At 41.1% G+C, this 19,594-nt stretch overlaps 3 protein-coding genes across 11 annotated transcripts in view; 1 reads left to right on the top strand and 2 right to left on the bottom strand.

Annotated features, from left to right (window-relative positions):
* Positions 1-18,332, bottom strand: part of tprkb (Tp53rk binding protein) — a 34,930-nt gene extending 16,598 nt beyond the window's left edge. Inside the window, exon 1 of the mRNA XM_078419897.1 lies at positions 18,285-18,332. The gene's annotated coding sequence lies outside the window, so the exon portion shown is untranslated. The remainder of the gene's footprint in view (positions 1-18,284) is intronic.
* LOC144604959 (copine-8) overlaps positions 1-19,594 on the bottom strand; it is a 193,991-nt gene that overhangs the window by 13,206 nt on the left and 161,191 nt on the right. For 2 of the 4 annotated variants that reach the window (XM_078419881.1, XM_078419882.1), the window contains 3 exons: positions 19,188-19,245; positions 18,285-18,358; positions 3,964-10,256 (listed from right to left, as the gene is read on the bottom strand). In XM_078419881.1, coding sequence (XP_078276007.1) covers positions 10,068-10,256; positions 18,285-18,358; positions 19,188-19,245 — 321 coding nt within the window. In that variant the 3' untranslated portion in view covers positions 3,964-10,067. Of the gene's footprint in view, positions 1-3,963; positions 10,257-18,284; positions 18,359-19,187; positions 19,246-19,594 lie in introns of those variants that run through there. The other 2 variants (XM_078419883.1, XM_078419884.1) reach the window with 2 other exon arrangements.
* alg10 (ALG10 alpha-1,2-mannosyltransferase) overlaps positions 1-19,594 on the top strand; it is a 73,384-nt gene that overhangs the window by 9,209 nt on the left and 44,581 nt on the right. For 2 of the 6 annotated variants that reach the window (XM_078419885.1, XM_078419886.1), the window contains exons 2-3: positions 3,738-3,935; positions 4,426-9,295. In XM_078419885.1, the coding sequence (XP_078276011.1) occupies positions 3,738-3,935; positions 4,426-5,481 (1,254 nt within the window). In that variant the 3' untranslated portion in view covers positions 5,482-9,295. Of the gene's footprint in view, positions 1-3,737; positions 3,936-4,425; positions 9,296-11,497; positions 11,523-18,370; positions 19,377-19,594 lie in introns of those variants that run through there. The other 4 variants (XM_078419890.1, XM_078419891.1, XM_078419889.1 and 1 more) reach the window with 4 other exon arrangements.

Here is a 19,594-nt window from a genome sequence, read left to right as displayed (position 1 = left end):
AACTGAACAGACTGAAGGTGGATACGTCACCTGGACCAGACAGACTACACCCTGAAAGAAGTAGCTTTAGATATTGTGGAGACATTAGTAGTGATCCTGAAGGAATCACTAGTCAGGAGTAACCCCAGAGGACAGGAAAATTGCAAATATTACTCCACTGTCCAAGAAGGGAACGAAACAGAAGAGGAGAACTTTTGACTGGTTAGCCTTATTTCAGTGGTTGTTAAGAGTCCATTATTAAGGCTTTGTGAATTGCATGCCAAATTAGCTGGAATTCTTTGAAGAAGTAAATAGCAGGACAAAGGAGAGTCAGTAGATGTTGCATGCTTCAAAAGATCCATCATTGTACCGGTGCCGAAGAATGCCTCTCCAGCGTGTTTAAATGACTACCGACCGGTGGCCCTCACCTCGGTTGTCATGAAATGCTTTGAGAGGCTAGTCAAGAAGCACATCTGCGCCCTCCTTCCTCGCAACATGGACCCACTACAGTTCGCATACCGTCCGAACAGGCCCACGGATGATGCGGTCTCCCAGGTTCTACACACCGCTCTCTTTCATCTGGACAGCCAGGGGGGCTATGTGAGGATGCTGTTCATTGACCTTAGTTCAGCATTCAACACAATAGTCCCCAGCAGACTGGTTGAGAAGCTGCTGGAACTGGGGCTTAGCACCCCTCTGTGTGCCTGGGTCCTGGACTTTCTCACTGCCAGGCCCCAAGTGGTCAGGATGGGGGAACACACATCTAGCTCCCTCACCCTGAACATAGGATCCCCCAGGGCTGCGTCCTTAACCCCCTACTGTACTCCCTGTACACACATGACTGTGGGGCCAGGTTCAGCTCAAACTCCATCATCAAGTTTGCTGATGACATTGTGGTGGTGGGCCGGATCTCCAACAACGATGAGAAGGCCTACCGGGAGGAGGTGGCTGATCTGGCACTCTGGTGTCAGGACAATAGCCTCCTCTTGAATGTCACTAAAACAAAGGAGCTGATTGTGGACTTCAGAAGGGCTAAACATCCAAGGACGTACACGCCACTCGAGATAAATGGGTCTATTGTGGATAGGGTGAGCAGTTTCAAATACTTGGGAGTCCGCATCGCAGAGGATCTGACGTGGGCAACGCACATTGCCGCACTGGTGGGTAAGGCTAAGCAGCGCCTTTACCACCTTAGACAACTGAGGAAATTCAGAGTGTCTCTGAGGATCCTTCATTGCTTCTACTCTGGGGCTGTAGAGAGCATCCTGTCCGGCAACATTACAGTCTGGTTTGGGAACAGCTCTGCCCAGGACAGGATGGCCCTGCAGAGAGTAGTGCGTTCGGCAGAACGCACCATGGGAACTACACTCGTCCCCCTGCAGGACCTATACATCAGGAGGTGCAGATCCAGAGCAAGCAAGATCATGAGGGACCCCTGCCACCCCAGTAACGGACTGTTCCAGATGCTACGATCAGGCAAACGCCTCCGCTGTCACGCTGTGAAAACGGAGAGGATGAGACGGAGCTTCTTCCCACAGGCCATCAGGACTGTCAACTTTTATAACCCCAGAGACTAAATTTTTGTCGACACTTTTTGTGCTATGTTTAGTAACTTATTAACTTTATTTATATGCTGTAACTGTAATTCTTTTTGTGCACAACCCGCAGGCATTGCCACTTTCATTTCACTGCACATCGAGTATGTGTATGTGACAAATAAATTTGATTTGACTTGACTTGACTTGACTTGACTTTACTTAGATTTTCAGAAGGCCTTTGATACGGTGCCACACATTAGGCTGCTTATGAAGATGAGAGTCCGCGATATCAAAGGGCAAATGCTAGCATGGATAGCAGGTTGGCTGGATGGCAAAAGACAAAGAGTGGCAATAAAGGGGCCGTATTTGGTTGGCTGCCAGTGTGAAAGAATAGTGAAATGCCTGGATAGAGTGGATGTGGAGAGGATTTTTTTTATAGTGGGATGAGTCTAGAACTAGAGGTCATAGCCTCAGAATTAAAGAACATTCTGTAGGAAGGAGATGAGGAGAAATTTATTTACATGGTAGTGAATTTGTGGAATTCATTGCCACAGAAGGCTGTAGAGGCTAAGTCAGTGGATATTATTAGGGCAGAGATAGATAGATTCTTGATTAGTACAGGTGTCAGAGATCATGAGGAGAATGGGGTTGAGAGGGATCAGCCTTGATTGAATGGCGGAATAGACTTGATGGACTGATGGCCTAATTCTACTCCTATTCCTTATGACCTGATGATGAGTTTCTGAATACTTAGAAGCACATGATAAAATAATCAGCATGATTTTGTGAAAGGGAGATCTTGCCTGACAAATCTGTTGGAATTCTTTAAGGAAGCAGCAGCTTAGACAAATGAGAGTCAGTTGACGTTGTTTACTTGGATTTTCCGAAGTCCTTTGATAAGGTGCAAGACTGCCAATGAAGATGAGAGCACATGGTATTAGAGGGAAGATACTAGCATGGATAGAAGATTGGCTGAGTGGCAGAGGCAATGACTGGAAATAAAGGGGGCTTTTTCTTGTTGACTGCCAGTGACTAGTGGAGTTCCGCAGAGGTTGGTGTTTGGGCCGCTGCTCTTCACGGTATATGTCAATGATTTGGATTAGGGGTTTGATGGTTTTGTGGACAAGTTTGCAGATTATATGAAGATAGGTGAAGGGTCAGGTGGTGTACAGGAGGCAGGTAGTCTGCAAAAGGACTTAGGAGAGTGGCAAAGTGACGGCAGATGGAATTCAACTTAGCAAAGTGTGTGGTCATGCACGTTGGTAGAAGAATAAATGTGTAGACTATTTTATAAATGGGGAGAGGATTCAGAAATCAGAGGTGCAAAGGAACTTGGGAATCCTGGTACAGGATTAATTTGCAAGTGCAAAGGTCGTAAGGAAGGCAAATGGATTGTTAGCATTTATTTTGAGATGGCTAGAATATAAAAACAGAGATGCTGAGGCTTTATAAGGCACTGGTCAGACCACATTTGGAATATTGTGAGCAGTTTAGGGCCCCATATCTGAGGAAGGATGTGCTGGCATCGGAGAGGATCCAGAGGAGGTTTACTAGAACGATTCCAGGGATGGTTGGGTTAACATATGATGAGCATTTGATGGCACTAGGCATGTACTCGCTGGAGTTTAGAAGGGACTAATTGAAACTTACTGATTAATGAAAGCCCTGGATAGAGTGGATGTTTCCACTTATGGGAGAATCTAGAACCAGAGGGCACAGTCTCAGAAGAAATTAACATAGGAGACGAGGAATTTATTTTCAGTGGGTGGCAAATCTTTGGAATTATTGCACAGGTGGCTATGGAGGCTGTCAATGGGTATTTTAAAAGTGGAGAGTGACAGACTCTTGATTAGTAAGGGTGTCTAAGGTTATGGGGAGAGGGCAGGAGAATGGGATTGAGAAGGAACGATGGATCGGCTATGATTGAATGGTGCCTGTCCTGCTGAGTCACTCCAGCACCTTGTGTCTTTTTTTGTAAATCAGCATCTGAGTTCTTTGTGTCTACATGCCATATTTCTCTCAAATGCTGCAAGTACATTGAGTGCAATGTGTGATTGGGTTGTTCAAATTGCAGCTTCCTTTACTGTTTGAAACAGGTGGACTTAAACCAAATACAGATTATTCATTGTCTTTATATAAACATGATTGGGTGTTATAAATATAAAATTATTACCATTTTCAGTATAATTGTTATGAATTGTCTGTCTCAATTTTACGCAGTGGGATCCAATGATCACTACTTTACCCGGTCTCTACCTGGTGTCTACTGGAATAATCAAGCCTGTGTCATGGCTGCTGGGCTGGACCGAAGCCGTGGTGTGCTCCACAGCAATGCTGCGATTCATTAATCTGCTCTTCAATACGGGGAACCTCTACTTACTCTATGTGCTTTTGTGCAGGATACACCAGAAGGACAAGGTACACAACTTGTTCAGTTTAATTCCAAAATAGTAAAGCATGTTCAAAGTACAAAACCCTTTTCTTAAACCCTTGTTGACTTAAGTACAGTATTTTTATTTATTAGTGCTTCAAACATATTTATATGTTAGACTGTAAAAATTGATTGTACAAAATAATTTACGATTGCAGGATATCTTCTTTCCCATCTAATAGTGTTATTATGCAATGTGCAGGTAAATCATGGCATAGCCCTGTTTATAGGCCTCACTGACTTGCTGCATATGTAGTCAAAATCACGTGTACACACGTGATTCTCTGTGTACTCTTTTCATGCCTCCTCTCCATTCTGAGTGCTATCCAGCCTTATAATGTGAAATTAATTATCAGTTCAGTGAATAAAATGTTTTATACAGTCTTATAAAAGTAAGTGTGGCTGCTTTCATTTTTAATGGAAATATCTTGTCATTGAGTATTGCATTGTAATTACCTCTTTTTTTCCTCATCACAGGCTACCTCTGCATTCCAGAGAATTGTGTCTGCATTAACACTTGCATCCTTTCCACTTCTTTATTTTTTCTCATTCTTGTACTACACCGATGCAGGCTCAACTTTCTTCATCTTATTTACTTACTTAATGTGCCTGTATGAAAGCCACAAAATTGCTGCTTGCCTTGGATTCTGTGCTTTTATGTTCCGTCAAACTAATATTGTATGGATCATATTCTGTGCAGGGCATGTTGTTGCACAGAAATTGACTGAAGCATGGAAAACTGACTTGGTTAAGAAAAAGGATGAAAGGACGGCTTGTATTCCAAATCTGACTGAAGAAACCAAGAAACTTGGTCGATTTATTTTGGATTATGTTCTTTCGCTGAAGAATCTGAAGCTATTGATCCTTTTGACCTGGCCGTACATTATCTTGGTTGTTGGCTTTCTGCTATTTTTATGGTTGAATGGAGGGATAGTTGTTGGTGACAGGACCAGCCATGAGATCTCTCTGAATTTTCCACAGTTATATTACTTTTTTTCCTTCACGCTTGTTTTCTCTGCTTCTCATCTGGTTTCTTCTCAAAAGATAAATTCTTTCTTGCATTCAGTAAAGAAGCATGCATTACTTTACATCAGTTTTGGAATTGTCTCCCTGTTGTTAATTTGGAAATTCACATATGTCCATAAGTTCCTGGTGGCAGACAACAGACACTACACATTTTATATTTGGAAAAATATCTTTCAGAGACATGAAATGATCAAGTATGTGTTGGTCCCAGTGTACATCTTTGCGGCCTGGACATTTGTGGAAGCTTTGAAGTACAAATCAATATTCTGGATCTTAGCATATTTTTTCTGTTTGATCGCTGCGACAGTTCCACAACAATTACTCGAGTTCCGTTATTTCATTGTGCCCTATTTGATTTACAGGCTCAACATCCCAATGCCCTCAAGCTTCAAAATTATTGCAGAGCTGGCTCTGTATTGTTTAGTAAATGTGATAACCCTATATTGTTTTTTTAATAAAACCTTTCTGTGGCCAGATAGGAAAGATATCCAAAGACTTATGTGGTAATATTTTGCAAGAGAGGGGTGACTCTTATACATGCTTTATACCTTTGTAACCTCTAATAAATTGGTACGAGCATGTTGTATGTAATGTTTAGTTTTGTGGTTACTTTTACATTTGACTTGGGTACATATACATTTGCTGTGATGCAATTGGTACTATTTTTTGTCATTATTCATTGTAATTCATTTACTCAATTCACACTACAAGTGAATTGGTTTTAGTTTTAATGATTTTTTTAAAATTCCATTTGAAAAGTAAGCTAAGTTACTGACATTTTTGTATTGCGGAGGTATTTAATGCTACAATTTTTTTTTTACTTAAAGGGGCATGGAATAGTATTTTAAATCTTTAATGTAAAAATATTACTCATTCAAATGTGCTTTTTTTAAAGGTCAATTTGATTTGATTTCAAGTTTCAGGTGTGTCAGAGATAGTAAAGCAGCATTCTTTCAGTTCTCAGTTTCTGCAGGAAAATAAACATGATGGAAGCATTTTTTATAGTACTTCTGCATCCTAGTGTTTTTTTCCTCAATAAGAAATCATGTACAAAATCATGAGGGGAATAGATAGGCGGAATGCACAGTGCATTTTTACCCAGGGTGGGGGAATTAAGCACCAATGGACATAGGTTTAAGGTGAGAGGGGTAATATTAAATAGGAACCAGAGAGGCAACTTTTTTTCACTGAGGGTGATGGGTATATGGAAAGAGCTGCAAGAGGGGATAGTTGAGGCAGTTACTTATAACAACCTTTAAAAGATACATGGATAGTTAGGGTTTGAAAAGATAGTGCCAAATGCAGGCAACAAGGATTAGCTTAGATGGGCATCGTAGGATGAGTTAGGGCAAATGGCTTGTTTCCATGCTGTAAGCTTCTGACTTTTTGACAGTGATTTGATTATCTTTTCTGCAGACATGCAAGCACTTTGCCTAAATGTAATATGTTAACAATTAAATGTCTCTTGCTGGAGAGATTAGCAAAATAAATCAGTGATCTAATGTTTCTGAAATATTTTGCTAATTTCTGTGGATAAAATTACAAAAAGCAATTTTGAATATCGCTGTAATAGTGTTAATTTAACAAGTAGATTTTATTTATTAGCAAAGATGGTAAATTAGCAATCCAGGCAACATAAGCTGTTTTTGGAAGATATTGCATTGGATTTTTTATGGATAATAATGAGAGAACGCAAAACACACAACTTCAAAGGGTAAGAAATCATTTTCTCTCATAATAACAGTGCAATATTATCAATAAAAAAGGCAGCTGCAAACACCAAGTTCAACAAAAATTTTGAAATGGGTCAATTTGATTTCTCCCCTTTATCGGCATTTTTTCTCCAATTTTAAGAGGGCTCTTTCCCTTGATAATATTTAATTTTTACAATGCACAATTTTTGTAATTGGAACCAATAGTTGAATTAAATGTTATGGGGAATTGTACTTCACAGGAAGTCGAGGGAAATTATAGTTTAAATATATAATAGAGCTAGTAATACTCGGTAGTCTTACTAGATTTCAAGAGTCATAGCCATCAAAAGTTATAGAGATTGAGCAGGACTCAACTACCTCTTCTGGCAGTTTGTTCCATATACCCACCACCCTCTGTGTGAAAAAGTTGTCTCTCAGGTTTGTATTAAGTCTTTTCCCACTCGCCTTAAACCAATGATTTCAACACCACAAATATAATTGTTTCATCTTGATTTCTGTGCAGCATTCAGGTATAATGTCTTAAAGGTTAAGCTTCTCTTAAATCTTCATACACATATTTTACTATTTCTGACTTTCATAAAGTATTTAGCAATCATTCCATTATTTAAAATACATAGAAATAAAATGAAACTATTCCTTCCTCATACTGTTGATGGTGTAGTTATTTTCTTTTGTTATGCTGTACACCGAGAAGAAAATGGATATAATTACTGGGTATTAGCATCCCTTAAGTTAATTGTTGAATAACATTGTTAGTCTCAGTGGTTTGTCTACTTCTAATGATATCAGAAAGTAACAATATCCAATTTGCAGTTTTACTCAACATTAAAATAATCACACACAGTACTTAAGTAAACAAAGTATTAGTTCATGAATACAATCTGTAATGATACCATGTAAAAAAGTGTATAGCAATATATTTGGTGTTAAACATTCACAGCACAATTCTGAAAAATTGTATCTCAATAAGACTTTATACTCAAACTGTACTTCACTATAAGCTTGAATTGTTACATGCCTCTAACATAAACACTTTAGTAATTTACTATTAACTGTTACAACTGTTCAAATATTTACTTTTTGAAAAATATAAAGACCATCATAAAATGCTTCGATAATTTCAAACGTACTGAAATCCCAAATGATTACAAAAGTTTGATTATGTAGGATAAACCCAAACTTGTAAAATTAAAAGTTGTAGCAATACAAATAAACAGACCAACAAAATTAGTAGGCCTGCTTTCAAATTAGTGTTCAAAATGGAATAAGAAGTGAGAATGCAGGAACTCGTATCTCAAGCTACTTCTACATAACAGATATTCTTCTGATATTGTTGGGGAGTGAAGATTATCTCTCAGCAAATCCCAGAATCATATGTGCCCAGTTATATTCTATTTTGTTTCCTTTTGGATGGGGAAAGGGGTGAACACAAAATATAATGAAGGGTCTCGACCCGAAACGTCACCCATTCCTTCTCTCCCGAGATGCTGCTGACCTGCTGAGTTACTCCAGCATTTTGTGAATAAACACAAAATATAATGTTTTTTAGGTTCTTTATACATCAAGTTTGAAACTGCTTGTATGCTTTAATTTTTCAACTTGGCAAAAATGTTCCATCTGATGTAGTTCCACGAATGTGCTAGCTTGTAAAGTGCACAATGGTTATAGAGCAAATTTTCTGAGGATGCTCAAATGGAAAGTACACTTAGTCCCACCTTGTTTAAGAGGCGAGAATAAAAAGGTTGTATTGTCATTAATTCCAGTTTTTAAAATAATGATTTGTCTTCATGTTATAATAAGGAATTTGGCCCACCACAGGTTGCACAAATATAATTTAGTGACAGAATGCTATCCAAAAAATGCTTCCTTGTTTTGAGAGCACTTTTTTGTTTTTTTCCTATTCCTAATAATTATTTTTCAAATGTATTTTTTTGGTATTAAACATTTAAATATATTCATAAATATACACAACATATTAAGAAAGATAGGTGTTTCCTGTTAAAAAATCCAGAGATTTACAATTGCAGAATAATATTTGCCCTTTATTCAAGCATCCCTCAGAAAAGGACAATGGAAATTTCAATTGTTATTTAAAGTATAATGTGCAAAATGTTGATACCAATAGAAAATAGTAAGTAAACATTCTACACCAATGGAAAAATTAAAAAGCTACCAGTGCTAGCAAAAAAAGTGTTGAAGCCATGTTTCACCATCAAGACATTTTGTTGGTTATGAGGATTTAAGGCAATTTTGTACCAAGCACACAACCTTAAAAAAAAGTGCATTTCTCTTCTAACGGTGAATGTTAGAGCATATGTTGAGAGCTTAAAAAATATTTGACATTTTAAAACAGAATTTAGAAGCACAAGACCACATGTAGAAACAAAATTGTGCAGTTACTTTTCTGGCACATTCAGGTACAGATGTGCATGCAGTTAGTATAAATGTAGTGCAGCATTTCTCAAATTAATTTCATGCCTCAGCTAATCAAACTATTAGTAGTTTCTGGCTCCACAAGAGGCTACAAGTCAGACTGCATTGTCAATATTTTTGCTATTTTCAAACTACATCTTTGTAGCTCTTCCATCTCCATATTTTTTTTGTATTTTCCACACAGTTTCCTCCTTTGCCTTGTTCCTTCTGCCTAGTTTTGAAGTAATTGCACGATTAGAAATGGATAGTATGTGTGAATGGTGAGCAGGTGGAAAGGATCACCCAGTGATTATGCATTACAATTGGAAGCGCTAGGTTGTTTTTCGAAGAAAGCAGTAATTGTTGAAGAGTTATACTTGCCACTGGACAGATTGTGTGCCGTGGTGTTTGAAAATCACAGATGTGCTGGAGCAGGCATCTCCATATGAGTTAGTCAGCAACAAATGGTAGTGTATCCAACTAACAGAACACAACAATTTCAATATTTAAAACTGTGTTTACAGAAAGTATATGGTTATAAAAAGGATTTAATTATAAAAAAGAATCCACATGTAAACGTTAAAAAAAGAACTGCATATTCTCAACTATTTACAACAGTTAAATACTTCAATTCCGATTAGGTTGCAAATTTTGGCATTCCCCGTGATCATAACTTTTAAAAAAGGTTTCAATTCCAAAGCGGCTAATTTAGGTGATGAGGAAAAGGATTGAACCGCACCACAACTCCCAACCAAAAAGCTTCAGTTCTATTGTTTTCATGCGGCCTCTCTGTGTGATTTGCTACATGTTCTTGGCACCATGCAATTGAAAACCCAGTAAAAAACGTTGTAGAATGCTGACAACATCCATAGTCTTTGTGGTGCAGCCCGATAAAAATTCAGTTGGCACATTCGGTGGAATCAGTTCAGGTCAGCAATAATAACTGGGGTTGATGGAATGACTCTGTTAAAGCTGTGTCTGCAAAGGGTAACCGGGGGGAGTATATGGGGGTGGAGCAGCGGAAGGCTTAATTCCTCTTGATTTCATGTATGAAAGAAACTGTTCTGGAATTTCAGCTAAAACATCCTTTGCAAGTCGAGCCATACTCAGTACGTGGTTTCCAGTCCTGTCAACATAGTCCCGAAAAGGCACAAACTAAAAACAAATTTTAAATTGGGATTAATTGTGGTGCAAAGGCACAAAGAAAGAACCATACAAATATATTTAAAAATAGTAAAGGCTAATAAGCAAGTTGTTTAATGGCAAATATAACCATATATTTTTATGATTCATTTTTCCAAAGCCAATAATTCACATCAATAGAACATATTCTAATCAGAAAAATAAACCAATGAGTTCATTATCTCAATGAGTGAAATATCACATTGTCCACAAAGGCAAAAATGCTGTCAGGTCTATTGTGTTTGAATATTTAGATCAAGAAGCTTAATATCCGGCAATCAACGCTTGGCAGTTATTTATAATTCCATAATCTTTGAGTAAATTGCCAATGCAATTAAAATCCATATCTATTGAGATGATATCACCATGACAAACTCATCTCAATGCAGCTTCAAGTGATTTCCTTCGACAGCAATTTTAAAAAAAATGTCATGGAATTAGGGAATATGGAAACTGATTTGCAGGACAGCATTCTAAGGTATAAAATAATGACTTGAGGAGGGGGTAAAGAGAGAAAGAAGTAGAGCTAGAACTAGAAAGGATGAAAAACACATTGTCAGATGCCTCAGAGCATATATATATTATCAACTACAGAGGTCCCAGCAGTTTCTTGCTGTCACCGACCTTGGGCCAGAATAACACCTTTCCACCACTAGTCATTGACTTTATGAAAAAGGCCATTTTGAGTCCAACCGACCAAGTCTCCGTGGATCCCATGCATCTTAGTCTTTTGATTAGATGTAGGCTAAATTACAGTGAAACTTGGTGGTTTCTACGAGTTACAAATAATAACACTTTACCTCCAACATAAAGCTGTTCAGTGGAAATACACAATATTGCCACCGATATTGAACTTGATGCTATGCATACAGAATTTTAATGTTTAGCCTTTGCAGCAGTCCTACTTAAACCTTTTACAAACTAAACCTGTTTGCTCTGATGCTCTACTTTCCTGTGTAGGAAAATTCAAAAGATAGTTTGAATGAATATTCAAAATTTGGTGATATTTCTGAGGCAAACTTTAATTTCTGCATTGATCAAAAGGTACTTAAAAAACATTTTACCAACACCATGACTCTAGCCAGATATTTCAGTAAGAATATTTCCAATAAAAATGCTGAGTACTAGCCTACAATGTAAAAACGGTAATACTTTTCACCGCATGAACTATATTTTACTGGCTGCTTTCAAATATTTGTATTTGCAAAAAGTAGTGAGCACTGCCAAGTCCAATATGGGTACTGACTTCCCCACCATCGAAGAGATCTACGGGATTCGCTGCCTCAGAAAGGCAGCCAGCGTCATTAAAGACCCACACCACCCTGGTCACGCTCCCATTTCACTCCAGCCATAGGGAAGATGGTACAGAAGCGGGAAAACTAACGTCCAGGTTCAGGAGCAGCTTCTTCCCTATGACCATCTACAATCTCCAAATATGCTTCAAACTATTTGGACTTGGAAATGTTATTCTTGACTTTGCATTACTATTGTCTATTTTTTGGTCTTTTTTTAATATAGACTGGAACTTTTTTTGTTTATTATGGGTTTTTCAGAGTAATATGTTTAAATATCTGTTGTGCTGCTGCAAGTAAGAATTTAATTGTTCCATTTCGGGACATATGACAATAAAACACTCGACTCCCAATTTCTAGTACATCTGTCCTTATCTCGTGTGTCTTATTTAGTCAGGACTTCTATGCTAGGGCTGAAACCCCAATCCTCAAATTAGCATACTTTGGCAGAGAAATTTGTCCACTGAATATCTTCACCTCTTTCCTTCTGGAGGAGGAAAATGCACAGTACACGTGCAGATTTTGTAAATTAGCAAAAGGAAATCAACTTTATTTTCTGACAATGCTATCATTTGAAAATTGTAATTTCCTTCATCTATGGTTTTACACCTTTATGAAATTTTAATTAAGGCACATCTACATTTGGACTAAAGTAACACTGGGGAATTATCTGCTGCTTTAGAATAGTTTCAATTCAAATTCAGAAGACACATATATTAGAAATGGTGAAATGAACCCAATGGGAAAAAAAAAATTATACATGTATTGTGCACTCTAAAACTGGTTCATGGATTTAAAAAATAAATTGGCTAATTATCTGTTTGAAAGATAGAAGAATTCATGGTTGGTCAATTTTTTTAAAAATCAACAGTTCCGACCAAATGCCCAAGAGAACCGTGAAGCTTGTCAGGACAGAGGTTCTGCTCAGGGAATCTGAGTAGTAAGGAACTAAATTGAAAAGCAGAACCAAAAAGATAATAATCTCTGGATTGCTAGCTGAGCCACGAGCAAATTGGCATAGGGTTGAGAAGATTAAAGAGTTGAACGCCTGGCTCAAACATTGGTGTGGGAGAAGTAGATTTGAATTTGTGGGGCATTGGCACCAATATTGGGGAAGAAGGGAGCGGTTCCTGCAGAAGGACTCCACTTAAACCTGGCTGGGACCAAGGTCCTGGCAAACCACGTAACCAGGGCTTTAAACAAAATAATGGGAGGGAGGGGTTAATGAATTGGAAATGGATGGATAAAGTTAAAGCGAATGGGAGTGCAGGAGTAGTTTCCAGAAGTAATTGGACAGAAACTTTAAGAAGGAAGAGTAAGGTCAAACTAAATTGGGACCAATGTGAGAAGAGGTGTGAATACTGAACGAAAAATGTTATATGTGAATGCATGCAGTTATACAGAACAAAGTGGATGAGCTAAAAGATCAGTTCGAAATTGGTAGGTACAATGTGGGCATCACGGAGACATGGCTAAAACAGGATCAGAGCTGGGTGCTGAATATCCAAGGTCTCTCGAAAAGACGAGCCGAGGGGGCGGGGTAGCTCTGCTGTTAATGAAAGGAATTCAGTCATCAGCAAGGGGGACACAGGATCAAAAAATGTAGAATCCTTGTGGTAGAGCTAAGAAGCAGCAAGGGTAAAAAAAACCCAGATGGAAGTTATATACAGGCCTCCAAAGAGTAGCCAAGATGTAAGGAACAAATTGCATCAGGAGATACAATCGGCATGTAAGAAAGGCAATGTTACAGTGATCATGGGGGATTAAGTATGCAAGCCGACTGGGAAAATCAGGTCGGCACTGGATCCCAAGAAAAGGAATTTGCAGAGTGCCTATGAGATAGCTTCTTAGAGCAGCTTGTAGTCGAGCCTACAAGGGAAAAGGCAATTCTGGATTTGGTAGTGTAACAAAGTGCATTTGATTAAGCATCTTAATGTAAAGGAACCCCTCGGAGGTAGTGACTATAATATGATAAAACTCAACCTGCATTTTGAGAGGGAAAAGATGAAATAGGATGTGTTGGTCTTACTGTTGAGAAAAGGTGACTACAGAGGCACGAGCTGGCTAAAGTGGATTGGAAAGGGACCTCAGCAGGAATGATGGTGGAGCAGCAATGGCAGGATTTTCCAGAAATAATTCAGTGGACACAGAATCTTTTCAACCCAAATAGAGGAAGAAATATACTAAGGGGAGAATGAGGTGACCGTGACTGTCAAGGGAAATCGAAGACAGCACAACACTCCCCTCTTCCCTGACCCCCACTGTCCCCCTTCCCCCCATTCTCTCTTCCCCCCATCACCACTGTACCCCTTCCCCCCACTCTTCCCTCCTCACAACTCCACCCTGCCCTCCTCCCCAGTCCCACTCTCCCTCTGACCCGCACTCTCTCCTCCCCCACTCTCACTCTCCCCCACACCCCCTTTCCCCACCACCCCCTTTCCCCCACTCTCCCTCCCAAACCCCCCCCATTCTCTCCTCCCCCAGTCTCACTCTCCCCGACCCCCCTTTCCCTACCACCAGCCCCCTCTCCTCCCCGCACCTCGTCCTCTCCCACTCTCTCCTCCCCCCACCCCCTCCTCACCCCCCTCCTACCCCCACCCTTCCCTCCACCCACTCGGCCCCCACTCCCCTCCGTGGAGCCGTTGGCGGCGAAAGCCACATGTCGAGCCTGCAGGGAGGAGGAATGAGTGCCGGACTACTCGAGATGAGCAGCGCGTCGGTTGTGGCCTGGCCGAGCTGGGATTACTCGAGGCAGGCGGTGGCGGGTGTGGGAGAGGGGAGAAGGGAGAGAGGAGAGAAGCGAGTGGAGAGAGGAGAGAAGCGAGGGGAGAGAGGAGAGAAGCGAGAGGAGAGGAGCCCCTGATTCTGGGCGGACGGCTCCGCTAACGGCGTCCATCTTGTTTCAGCGAGTGAGGAGAGAGGTGGTGCGTCCCCTATGGTGACGTCATACGCAGAGCACTTTGAAAAAATTGTTTACAACTAGAAATTTTTAACTTTAAAATCTCTAACTTAAAAGTTATAAGACCAATTTTTTAAAAATCTTGTTATAAACAGTCGCCAGGACAGTGGTGATTAAGGTGGTGCTGAAATTGTGGCGCTATGGTTTACTGTCTTGACTGTAGGTCCATATGTTCACAACCAAATCTCAAAAATTTGTTTAGAAATGTTTGTTTAAACTTTAAAATCTCTAACTTAAAAAATATAAGACCAATTTGACCCAAAGCCTCTCCTGTATTGGTGTAGCACCCCCAAGCCCCCCACCCAATCCCCCTTATCCCCCCACAGACCCATTCCATCCCCCCTACCCCAGCCCCACTTGCACCTCCCCTGGCCCCACCCCCCTTCCCACCCATATTCCCCCTCCCCCCCACCTCCCTCCCCCCACACCCACTCTCCCAGCCCGCACCCCACTTTCCCCTCCTCCCCACCCCCACTCTTGCCACCTCCCCACCCCACCCTCCTCCCCAGCCCTACTCTCCCACCCCCCACTCTCTCCTCCCCCAACTCTCTCCTACCCCACCCCCATTCTCACTCTCCCCCACCCCTCCTTTCGCCCCACCCCCCTTTTCCCCACCCCCTCCTCCCCACCCCCCCTTTCGCCCCACCCCCTTTTCCCCACTCTCCCCTCTTCCCCACCCCCGCTTTCCCCCACCCCCACTCTCTCTTCCCCCCACTACCACGCCCTCCCCCACTGTCCCCCTTCCCCCACCACTCCTCCCCACCCCCACTTTTCCCACCTCCCCACCCCAGCCTGCCCTCCCCAGCCCGCCCTCTTCCCCAGCCCGCCCTCTTCCCCAGCCCCACTCTCCCCCCACCCCCACTCTCTCCTGCCATCACCCTCCCCCTCCTACCCCACCCTCTCCTCCTCCTACCCCACCCTCTCCTCCCCCTCCCCCCACTCTCTCCTCCCCCATTTCCCCACCACCCCCCTTTCCCCCTCACTCCCACTCTCTCCTCCCCCCACCCCCTCCTTCCCCACCCTCCCCTCCACCCACTCGGCCCCCACGCCCACTCCCCTCCGCAGACCCGTTGGCGGCGAAAGCCACTTACCACTATCCGTGAGTGGAGGGAGGAGGAGGGAGCTCCGGAGTGCGGCGGCTGTGGGCTGGCCGAGCTGGGGGTACTCGAGGCAGACAGCGCGGTGTGACCCGGCAGAGGTGGAAGGCTGATAGCGCGGCAGGGGCTGGGACTACTCGAGGCAGACAGGGCGGCGGGAGCTGGGACTACTCGAGGCAGGTGGCGCGGCGGAAGGCACGCACAAGATGGCGGAGCGTGAGGTGGAGAAGGAGGAGAAGAGCGGCCGCCATCTTTCTGAAGTCGCGACGGGGCCGTCGGTGACAGCAGCCCTCGTCGACGACGTCATCGGTGGAAGCGGCCGCTGAAGGATGAGGAGAAGAAGCTGCCTGCTAGGGCTTCTGTTGCGGTAATGGTGCAGGGCGCTGGGCCCGGGTGATAGCGGGGACTGGAGGACGCCGTGGGTTGAAGGGACGGAAGGGAAAGATCAGTGGACCATCAGTTCAACCATCTCCCTCCTGCTCAGAGTGTCCCCCGGGTGTGGGAGAGTGGGGAGAGAGCAGTGGGGAGCCCCTGATTGCGGGCGGATGGCTCCGCTAACGGTGTCCATCTTGTTTGTGCGAGTGAAGAGATAGGCCATGTGTGCCCTATGGTGACGTCATACGCACAGCACTTTGAAAAATGTGTTTAGAAATGAAAGTTTTAAACTTTAAAATCTCCAACTTAAAAAATATAAGACCAATTTAAATAAAACTTGTTATAAACAGTCGCCAGGACAGTGCTGATTAAGGTGGTGCTAAAATTGTGGCGCTATGGTTTAGCGTTTTGGCTGTAGGTCCTCATGTCCACAACCAAATCTCAAAAATGTGTTTAGAAATGATTTTTTTTTACTTTAAAATCTCTCTAACTTAAAACATATAAGACCAATTTAAATAAAACTTGTTTTAAACAGTCACCAGGGCAGTGGTGATTAAGGTGGCACAAAAATTGTGGCGCACTGGTTTACCGTTTTGGCTGCAGGTCCACATATCAGAGAGATATACATACATACAAATATATATATATACAAATATATATATATATATTTGTATGTATATATATATATATATATATATATATTTGTATGTATGTATATCTCTGAGATTTTGAAATTTGGTTGTGGATATATATATAGATTATTAAGAATGAGGTTTCCAAGTGCTGAGAAGCACATGATAAAAAAGGCTGAAGTCAGCACGGTTATGTGAAGGGGAGATCTTGCTTGACAAATCTATTGGATTTCTTGGAGGAAGCTGAATAGACAAAGGAGAGTCATTGGATGTTTATCTGGATTTTCAGAAGGCCTTTGATTAGTTGCAACACGTGGGACTGATAAAGAAGATGAGACACATGATATAAGAGGGAAGATACTAGCAGGGATAGAAGACTGGCTGAATGGCAAAGGCAAAGAGTGTGAATAAAGGGGGCTTTTGCTGGTTGGCTGCCAGTGACTAGCGGTGTTCCACAAGGGTCAGTGATGTGGCCGCAATTCTTCACGTTGCATATCAATTATTTGGATCACGGAATTGATGGCTTTGTGGCCAAGTTTGCTGCTGATATTAAGATAGGTGGAGGGGCAGGTAGTGTGGTGGAAGCAGGGACTCTGTAGGAGGACTTGGACAAGTTGGGAGAATGGACAAAGAAGAGGCAGGTGGAATACAATGCAGCAAAGTGTGCAGTCATGGATTTTGGTGGTAGGAATAAAGGCATAGACTATTTTCCAACTAGGGATTGGATTCATAAATCAGAGGTGCAAAGGGTCTTGGGAGTGCTGGTGCAGGATTTCCAAAAGGTTAATTTGCAAGTTGAATTAGTAGTAAGAAAGGCAAATGCAATGTTAGCATTTATTTTGAGAGAACTAGAATATAAAAACAGGGATGTAGTGCTGAGGCTTTTTAAGGCACTAGTCAGACTGCATTTGTGAGCAGTTTTGGGCCACATACCTGAGGAAGGATCTGCTGGCAATGGGCAGGGTCCAGAGGAGGTTTACGAGGATGATTGGGTCAACGTACGATGGGCATTTGATGGCATTAGGCTTGAACTAGCTGGAATTTAAAAAGATTTCTGGGGGGGGGTGGGGGGGGGGGGGACCTCATTGAAACTTAACAAATAATGTAAGGCCTGGATAGAGTGGATGTGGAGAGGATGTTTCCACCAGTGGGAGAGTCCAGGACCAGAGAGCATATCCTCAGAATAAAAAGATGTACCTTTAGAAATGAGATGAGGAGGAATTTATTTAGTCAGAGGGTGGTGAATCTGTGGCATTCATTGCCACAGATGGCTGTGAAGATCAGGGCATTGGGAACTTTTAAGGTAGAAATTGATAGATACTTGATAAGTACGGGTGTCAAGGGTTATGGGAGAAAGCAAAAGAATGGGGTTAAGAGATAAAGATAGATCAGCCATGATTGAATCGCAGAGTAGACTCGATGGGCCGAATGGCCGATTTCTGCTCTATTGACTTATGAACATATAAAAGTGTTCACAAAATTTGAATAAAGTATTAAGATGTCAGATTCTTTCTTTACATTGGAAAAGTCCATTCATTTCAACGAGTAATAAAATCGGCTGTAATATTTTTCAAATGAATGTAGATGCAGCTTTACTTCCTTTTGTATCAGTGGGTGATTCAAAACTATATCCTTCCACATCCTACCTGAACAATATCTCTCTCGGCAGATCTTCCTCTTGATGATATCCGAATCTCATCTCCATCTAATTCTTCCATTGCTGCAAACAAAGAAGAATCGATGAATATGTAAAACCATATTCTGACAGAGCGAAGAACAGCAAATATGGAACTGGTTTAAACATTATGGTTGTATCTGTTTTCCATGGTGATACATAACATAGATTAATTTTCTGGCTTACTCCATTTTGTTGGGGAAGGACAATTGCTTGAAATTGTGGCTTTAGGTAATAATACAGAACCTGTTGATTATTAGAAGTAAACACAAAATGTTCCTTTTGGTCTCGGCTTTAACATTGAAAATCCTGGGCCAGATGTGTAAGGCCTGGATATGTTAAAATTTGGATTTTACCCAAGGCCTGGATATGGGCATACTAAAATTTATTATCCATAACGTTTAATAAACAGAAGAATTTGATTTCCACCCAAGTGAATAAACATGAAGAACGAAGTTGCAAATCAATCAAGTTCAGTTCTTTGAAAATTAATTTACGTAAAGTAACGATAAGAGTCGTACATATATATTTGATTATTTCGGACAAGGCAATTTCATCATAGGAAGAATCCGTAATTTTTGTTCTGAAATCTGTTCAAACAACTAATCCAATTTTCTCCTTAGTTCGGTAACTTCTGGAGAGTAATTTTTCTGCTTGTCAGCAACTAACATAATTAAATGACATAAAAGCTTGATGGATGTGTTATATTGTGGCAATTTTAATAACAATATTTATATTTCTGAACTAGAACAGTACTTCTCTGCACAATTTTACTGAAAATTTTGCCTTCCACATTATTCAATTTAAATCCCTCGCACAAAAAATAACATTAATGCCATTCTCATCTTCGACATACAAACTTTATATTTCTTACCATTAAATTCTGCAAGCCCAACGCCAACAATAATTATCGACATCGGCAAACAAGCTGCCTAAAATGATGAAGTAAAACAATAATTTGCAACAAAAGAAAGACTTGATGTAATATATATTTATTACAGGTGATGTCTGTAGTTGTATCTTAGAAATAAGTTAACAACACAACCTTGTATTTAAATAGATCCTTTTACAGGGCAATCATTGGGTCATTCACAGCACCTTTGTAGCTGGTTGAATGATAATGTTAATCATAAATTAAAATATTTATTACAATTTCAAGTACTGTTTGAAAAATGATAGTTTGATTGCAGAATTGAAATAATTAAAATAAACCAATTCCACACCGACCAGCGATCACCCTGTACACTAGCACTATCCTACACACTAAGGCCAATTTACAAT

This window comes from Rhinoraja longicauda, chromosome 23 (assembly GCF_053455715.1).
Source record: "Rhinoraja longicauda isolate Sanriku21f chromosome 23, sRhiLon1.1, whole genome shotgun sequence".
Lineage (NCBI taxonomy): Eukaryota > Metazoa > Chordata > Chondrichthyes > Rajiformes > Arhynchobatidae > Rhinoraja > Rhinoraja longicauda.
Note: the sequence above shows the minus strand (reverse complement) of the source record. Positions and strands in the feature narration are given on the sequence as shown.